The sequence below is a fragment of the Priapulus caudatus genome, unplaced genomic scaffold (assembly GCF_000485595.1).
Source record: "Priapulus caudatus unplaced genomic scaffold, Priapulus_caudatus-5.0.1 Scaffold17, whole genome shotgun sequence".
Lineage (NCBI taxonomy): Eukaryota > Metazoa > Priapulida > Priapulimorpha > Priapulimorphida > Priapulidae > Priapulus > Priapulus caudatus.
Genome location: NW_014577078.1, coordinates 281,278 through 290,093, shown reverse-complemented (window position 1 = coordinate 290,093; position 8,816 = coordinate 281,278). Strand labels below are relative to the sequence as shown.

The window sequence follows — 8,816 nt, the reverse complement described above, 5'->3', positions numbered from 1 at the left end:
CAGGTGTGTTCCATCTTGCACAAAGACAACGCACGGGCAGCACGTGTGTTTGACGCGCGCCTGCGCTTCTCCTCGTGGAATTCACACCAGGACTCCGGACCCCTAGATCTCTTTCTCTATCAAACCCCGCCATCACCCCACATGTTACACCCGCTCTGCTCAAAAACTTTCACGTCACCTTAGAAAAACTCCCGACCTAACAACACGTTTACAATTCTCCCTGAATACATCAATGTAACCGCGACAAGGTGCGTGACGCGATGTCTAGAGTTAGGCACTACACTAAACAAACCTAGTCTATCTCACTGACTACTTACTCTATTTAAACATCTGTACATCACATGTTACACTACTAATTCCTTTTAACTGTTTTATATGCTAACTAAATACACCCCCTTGTAAAATTTTAGAGACTTTTAATAGTTTCCAGCGACAGTTCTTTATCAGTTGCAAAAGAAAGGAGACTTTTAGCACTTAAGGTGTCTTCCCTCGGAGTTTCAAGCGGCAAACATAAAATCAGGCAAAAATGAATTATTTTAACATTGCACGTTTGTACTTGCCTATATATGGGTGATAGGTAAAAAAAAATTGCTCAGGAATACGTTCATTAAGAGCCTTTAGACTACAAAGTGAAAGTGTCGGGTTGAATGTTTCAAGAAGCATTTACTTTTGCCGGTCTGCGACGATGTTGTGACGCGTCTCTTGTTGCCATGCGGTGTTGCCAAGCGCGGAAGGTCAGGAAGGCTCCATGTGCTCATAGATATCATATAACACGTGTTATATGATATCCATAGCTGTGTTGGTTACGTGACCGGCGTCGTCTCTTGCTGCCATGATACAGAACTGCGGCGAAACGCGTTTTTCGAGTTGTTTTTTGTTGAGGGAATATAAGCTTGATACATATTTTTACAGTTTTATTTTCAAAGCTAACGTTCAGTTAAAGTGTAGCGAGTTATTTACTTAAGTTTTTACAGTAGTTTGTCACAAAAATGTCTGAGGGAATGCATCTTTAAGGCTGTTAGTTCTAACATTTTGCATGCATAAGGTATTTTTTTGTTAAAGAAAGGGGGATGTTACGATATTTACAGATACCCTGTATTCATATTTGTGTACATTCCTGTGACATCATCAGTTGTTGAGCACTGAATAAAAGATCATTCTGAAACAATGGTTATCTAATTTATTTCAACTGTAAAACTTGATGATGATAGATAAACTAATACACATCTTAGCATACATCTTAGCACAACCATACGCACCATATATTGCTATATGTTAAGATTGCTAATTTTAATTGTCTAAACAATGCATGCAATATATGATAATTCAAATAAAACTAGTTTGCACATTTAACCATTGTGCAGTACTAGTAAACTATCCGTTCCATACATTTTAAGCCCTTCAATACATGTAATTAACTTCATTAAATTTTTATACCAGGTAAAACAATCACAGAGATTTATCAATAGAATATTCAAACTATTTTGTTAGCAATCACACCTCCCACGTTTTCACCCTCTGTTCGTCAGAAAGTACACTCCAGTTAGGTGAGTGTTTGTCACTAGCCAACCAATTGAAATCATCAAGATCATCCCAATTATTTGTTTCTCGGTTTAATCTGGATTTCTTGTAATCCTCATCGAGCCCATCATATCTATAGTTGTACGGAGCTATACGCAACCCCTTACTGTCCTCTACTATTGCACGACTAGTGACATGTAGATAAATATCACAATCTGACGTCGTGTGCATTCTCAACTGCTGACAGGCTATAACAAACGTGCAATCCTTGCAGCTATCAATGAATACTGACGTAAACACAGGTCCTGTGAATACCTTGCAGCCTTGCAACTTGTCTATGTGAAGAGTATTTGGGGAACCATGTAGTTTCATAATGCAGTCTTTGAGTCTGCTAAGCGAGACATCTTTCTCAAAGATTTCCGAATTATCCACATGCAGTGTTTCCCCAATTCTGTCGCTGAAGCCACAATCCATTGCTTGAAAGGCAGTATCCTGAATTGAAGTTTTCTTCAACTGTCCCTCAACTAACTCTGCTGGTTTGATATTTCCACTTGTATCAAATTTCTTTTGTCCTTTAAAAGCAAACTTTTTCTTTGGTATGGCAGAATCACGTTTCATTTTAATCTTTTTTTGTAAACTGTTTAATATTTCCATGCTTGACCTCACCTCATATGAAGACAAAAACAGAGTGGAGTGTGACACAAATCTTTGCAGGTTCTGCCATGATAGAAGAAGAGAGTCAAAGTGATCAATTAGTTGAGAATTTGGAACGGTGTTGGTGTCTTCAAGCTTTTTTTCTATGATAGCCCTTTCGTTAGCTGAAGCATAAAATACAAAAACAGATTACTACATCATCGATAATAGGAACACTGCAACTATAACCATGAGTCCACATGACAAGACATGTTGTTACTGTACAGTTAGTAATTGTAGGGATGTAAGGAAATGTTCAAATATTTATTAAATCAAATGTACACTTTCATCAAATAACCTCTTCCAGTAAAACACCCAGAGAAAGTCACAATATTCGTTCTGCATTTTAAAAGGCCTGACCAACGGCTATTGTTCACTGTTTAGAGCAAAAGTATAGCAAGAAAAGTATAGCAGAAAACTGATTAAAAGACAACTCGACGAGGGCAGGTGGTTTTGCATAAAAGTAGAGGCACTTCTAAATACAGCAAACATGAGGCAAATACTAGAATGATTAAACAGTAAAAACATATACAGCCATGTGACATATGATGACAGAACTTAGGTATTGGTACGTTTTGTTACAAAGCTTTGCTAGCTATAAGGTTCAGTCGCTAGACTCGTTACATACACTTTTGACCTTCTCACCATGTAGTGAGAAACGAAAAAGTTAACTTGTGAATAGTGGGGCTATACATAGGGTAGACCAATAAATTGTGCCCTAAAATTTTTTATATTCTGATGTTATTTTAGGGCCCAATAGCCTTCCATAGACAAAACCTGTGAATCCTGTCGTGCAAAATGCACGACAACCTTTTCACTATTTACGGCGGTCGAGTGCAAAATGACACGACAACCTTCTCCTACTAATATGACGGACCCGTCCTTACATAAAGAAAATCAAAGCAAATACTAAAGGCGATCGCGTTATTCAAAGCATTCTTACTACGAATAGAAAACTATGTCATGCAGCCTGTAATATCCTCCAATCTTTAATAAGTTTAATCTTGTATATATTAAAACAATCACGACAAGTAACAACTTCCGGACACAAATTCGCATAACACACAAAACTCGCATCTTGCATTGAACCGCACAACGGAAATTATCATCACCGGCCAATGAAAATCAGTCGCTGATGGACGTTGTCGTGTGCGTTATCAATTGACAAAAGAATTGCAGTTTTGATGTGTAAGCAAATTTAGCGTGATTTTTCCGGGGATTGCCGTCGATGTGCTTATTAAATTACAACGTCGATACACAGAGCGGAGACACTTACCTGCATGACAGTGATTTTGGCCCACAGGATAGGCGAACATGCGACGGTTCAATAAACCAGCATGTGCCTAACCGTAACAATCATCCCACAACCCTAACCATAAAACCTAACCTCTTACTTATTCACTATCACATCATCATATATTCTACTATTGAATGTAAACATGACATTGAAATCGGCTGATCACACTTAGGTGGGCCCATCGTTTCTCTATCTTCAACAGCTGTTTGCTAATGTAGCGTTAACGGATCTCTACTAAGCGACCGGCTTTACGGTATTTCTCTTACTCTTTCATATCTTGTAAGCACCCGCCGTACAGATAGTCGCAACAAGCGTTGCGTGCATCTTTGTACGCACGATGCACAGGTTTTGTCCTATGCGAAGGCTACTGCCAATTGGGCCCTAAAAATCACACATCAGTAAATATAAAAATATTACTAGGCACCCAAATCACTTCGGTACTACACTCAGGCCATAAAGACTCAACTTAACAACGCGGCAGTACGCTACACCGGTACTACCTACCCGAAGTAGGCTGACAGAAGTACGCAACAGCCACTTCTTCTCTCCGCTACGTCTGGTCAGTTCGTTCTTGCTCCTCTTCTCCTCTCGATTCCCTCGCTAGTCCTCTCGGTATGCTCTCTCTGATACCCAGTTTCATCCGGTCAACTCTCGGCCTGCTACTGTTTCGCTTGCTGTCTCTGCAACGTTACAACCCATCATCAAAAACTCCAAGCCATCATGAACAGCCGCTCCAACCCACTGGTTCCGCATTCCGCGATGCGATGCGACTTCGATGCTTTTCGGACCTTCGATTCGCATTCAGATCGAACGCATCCTCGCACACATACAGCACACAACTACTCTCGAGCTAGCCCCGCCACAATACCCTCAATTCACTGTGCATCTCACTATCCCAGCGAATCACACTCTCACTATCTACGAACTTGTCCTACCCCAGTGAGCTAACCTGATAGGGCCGTATTCTTCTTTACCGTTTAAAAACATCTTTTCCGCCTATTCCGAACTCCACGTCTCTTTATACGATTTATGACAATTTTTAAATGGAAAATTAAGTCTTTATGTTTACCTTGCTTGCGTTAACGCTCTAGACTCAGTAATAATTTTTTAACATAGAAAACTTGATACCATGCAAGCAACACTGTGTTATTGGCAGATATTCTCTTTTTTCTATAAACCAAAAGAACAGAAGCAGTATATAATCTCCACTGTCTCTTTACTGCTAATTTAAAATACTTGCATTTTTTGAAGGAGTACATTGGTTTAGATTTAGCTTCTTTAGTAAAGACTAAATATGGCTATACCGGGTACGCGGAGAGTAAGAAAACAAAGAAAAATTTTCAAAACACATATTATCAACACATTCAGGCAGGCATGACCTTCCAACACTCCACGACCAGATGACGCTCTTTACTCGTCACCTCAATTCACGGAGTTCACATCAATTAATCATTCAAATTCAATTCAGAGCATCCCGAGTGTACGAAGGAGGTTCAATCGCGCCATGCAGGTTTGCATACCTTGTCTTCACCTCCTTTATTTCGTAATCTTTTCTGCAACTTCCTCGACAGTGCACGGACTTTTAAGCTTTGTGCTCTCTCGTTTTCTTACTGCCGGTGTCTCTCTCGGAGGCTCTCACTTGATAGTATCCAGTAGAACGGAACAGCTCTTTTTTAAGCCTGTTAATATTTCTTGTATTTTCTTGTATTTTTAAAACAAAAGGGCATGGTTTGGGAAGTGGATTAAGGAAGAGAATTTCTATGAAAATAACATAATTTTTCTCTACACAATTATTCAATTATCCAGTAAATGGTGGGCTTATTGATACGAATACATGTTACACTAATGGACATTTTTTAAACGTATTTTTTTATCTGTATTATGAGCTTTAGTTTCTCCTGATACGTATGCATAAAAGTGATTAGGGTGTAGTGACAGAAAGTAGAGCGGGCAGAGAAACCAAATGGTTCTTCGCTAGTATATCCAATGACTAAATATTACGTCTGTAAATAGGTGCATTTATCACATTTCAGCGCAATACTGTTTGACCGCGCGACCGTTTTATCTAGACCACCCCTCTCTCTCTCTCCTCCAAAATTTTATGACTCAACTGCTGTAATGGTGATGAATCTCGAGCTCGTTGGGCGCAGCTCTTTGATCGGACGTCATCGTCCATAGTGTGTGTCTGGAGCACTTCCACTTACTCCTGGTTTCCAGTGACCCAAAAAATAACGTTAGGGGTAGTTACGATTATTTAGCTTAAGCTTATTTCTCAATCCTGTTGCTCTAAATTTCGAGGGGGCTGGCTGGATTGCCACATGACTCACGCACTTTTAACGCACACCACACATTCAGACGCTTCATACGCACCCGCCCGCGCACGGCGCAGCGCATCACTACAGAACGCACGCAGCACACATAAATGACGCGACTTGCCTCACGCAGAGCTACGCCCGACGCACACCGCTCACCACGCACCTGCCGCACCCACCCACAGAGCCGCCCACCGCACATACGCCGATGATATTCGCCACGCGCGCACACGCATCACAGCGACGAACGAACACTCACGCTGTTAGCACGCAATCATCGCGCACACGGCTGCGCGCGCGCATCACGCTCGCGCAAAACCACACACACACGTACAGCATCCCACCACACGGCACTGCACCCACCCCCTGCACCGCAGGCCCACGTCGACAGGCCACACCCACCCAACACACCGCAAACCAAGCACTCGCCACACATCAGACGCACCGCACACATAAGGGCCACGCAGCACACATGCACGCTACGCAGCCCGCCACGCACACGCAAACACACCACACACACACAACAACACACACACCACACCACGACGCACGTACACAGCACCGCGCACGCACACGCACGAAACACGCCGCAAGCGCACACGGCACGGCACACATAAAGGCACGCGACACACAGAGCCGTACGCAGACGCTTTACACGCCACACAAGACGCACGAACACGGCACGGCCACGCACACCGCACACTTCACGCACGGCAGCACCACGTGCGCACAAGCAGCTCGCAATGCGCACGCACCCACGTCCACCATACAAGGACACCGACGCCTGTTCGCGCGCACCACGCAACGACGGCAGCACCAGTTGGGCGTCAAGTTGGCATGGGGCTGGCGGCAAAGAGTGCACCATCTGCGGCATCATTTCCGATCTACGTCAACCAAAAAACTTATTAAAACTACACCAAGACAAACATGGGCCGGAAGGGGGTTGCGTTGACAGATCCTATCAAACAGCACACGACCCGACCCCAACTTGGCCGAGAGCGTGGTCATTTTTCATTCTCGTACCCGCAAGAACCCGCTGTCGCCTCAGCTGGATATGGAAACGGTAAACGTCTGCGGGATTCACGCCTATATTTCCTGATGAGGTCTAATCTAACCCCGTGTACTTGACGGCCACCACATCCACCAACACGCGCGCCCCGGGTCCGAGAAAAATATTACATGTCGGGTATTAGGGCAGCAGTACAGGGCACGCAGATTAGAGGACTGACAGTGAGCTCAGTAGCCGATGCAAGGTACTAGGATCGTGTGACGTAGCGGTATTCTATAATAGCGCTACAATCTCGTGTGTGCGCAGATGCCATAGTGGCTCGAGAATACTTTGCCAGCAGGCAACTTTCCTCCGCGGGACGTACAAAATGCTCGTATCTCCCACACTCCTCTACGGAATGCACTCGCCAACGCGAGTATGGATTGTCAAACGGTTGTCACAAAACCTGCATCTCTCCCCGTGCCATTCCTCACGAATGACTTTATCACCCCAGTGCCCGTTCTCGCCTACCTGCTCTGTGGCGCGCTGTACGCGACCCAACAATCTTGGCCCACACATGACAGCTGATTTCCAGGGGGGTAGAGCCTGAATTTTTCCCTCTTCCCGGACTTGCGACGACTCTTATGCGTAAAGATCCGTTTCCTATTCGCTGTCTTGGCCGCCTGACCGTCTCATAAATAGACACCGCCGTACGTAGAACAACGCCCCTCCAAGGTGGTTCAGGACAGGCTAGGCGCTTTGCCATCCATTCGCGGTATTACATGTACTTTATTCAAGCTAGCTTTTATCCTTGTCCTTAAACCGTTTCCTTCGGTCATCTCTCTGTCGCTTCCTTCTTGAGTCGCCAAAGAGGGCTCGCTTGGTAGTCGGAAAGTCCACGCCATACTCACTTCATGGGACTCCAGCACCAGCGTAGTTGACTTCTTTTATGACCTCTCCAGTGTCGTCAATAGGTTGTACAGCGCGCTCGCTCATCAAGAACTGCCTGATACTTTGTTCGAGTGTCTTCCCAGTTATATACTGCAGGATACAAGATTTCAAATATATACAAATATATACACCAGCCTCGAAGGTGCTACACCTTATTTGAGTCCACCAGCTCTCTCATGCCGCCATTGCATTCTGAATCTCATGACAAGGCTGATTTGACAGCGATCAGCGATATTCAAAGACGACAAAGCTGTCAGAACGCAGCATGACATCGACTTTCTGTCAAGTGCTGAAGGCGTTCTCTGAGGCCCCTCACGAGGCGGACAATGCCAGGAAACTTACCCGTCCTAAGTAGTCGCATATGCGACAAAGGGCTGCCGCGGAACAAACTGGTCACGTTTTAACCTTCGTCGCTCACAGCATGGTAACGCGCGTGCGGTCCAATCCTAAGTAGGGTGGTAAGAATGTGTTAAGCATAACTACTGTCGCAGTTCTCAGAGGACACTGGATCTCCCGTTAAACCAGCTCTTGATGCAGTTTCTTTCTGGCTCAAGATATACCTTGTGACCGCAAATTGCCGTTCTGCTTTTTTCACAATTCCAGAGAAAGAATTTTGCTGTCGCCCACAGGGTGCCCCAGTGCGGGGGTCGGGGTTCCGCCCGCACGCCGGTTACAGGAAATGGCACATGCCGCGCTGCGGTGTCAAGAATGCTTCTACTAAAGAAGAGAAATTGGTCGTAGGTCAGCCATGGGTGAAGGGCGGGCGGTCAGTAATTACTCAGAAGTGCCTCCACACCCCTCCAGCCCTCCTCCTGCTATCAGAATTTTCTAATATTTTGGAGGCGGCCCCATACCCCGCGGTTCACCCCTCTCCCGCTCTGCCGATCCTGAGTCTCACCCTGAACAGTTCACACGGATAGCTATGGTAAACAGAGAACAACGAACAAAATTGCGGCGGTGTGTGTGGCGCTCAAAACAACGATTGAAGAGCTGAGTGGGTGAGCGCGTAGGGTGGTGAAGGAAAGCGGACCGGTACATTATAATAATCTCTCTG

At 44.7% G+C, this 8,816-nt stretch overlaps 1 protein-coding gene across 1 annotated transcript in view; it reads right to left on the bottom strand.

Moving 5' to 3' along the window:
* Nucleotides 1-1,154: 1,154 nt before the first annotated feature.
* Nucleotides 1,155-8,816, bottom strand: part of LOC106810590 (tubulin-specific chaperone C-like) — an 18,201-nt gene continuing 10,539 nt past the window's right edge. Inside the window, exon 2 of the mRNA XM_014813997.1 lies at nt 1,155-2,339. Within this exon, the coding sequence (XP_014669483.1) occupies nt 1,495-2,339 (845 nt within the window). The 3' untranslated portion in view covers nt 1,155-1,494. The remainder of the gene's footprint in view (nt 2,340-8,816) is intronic.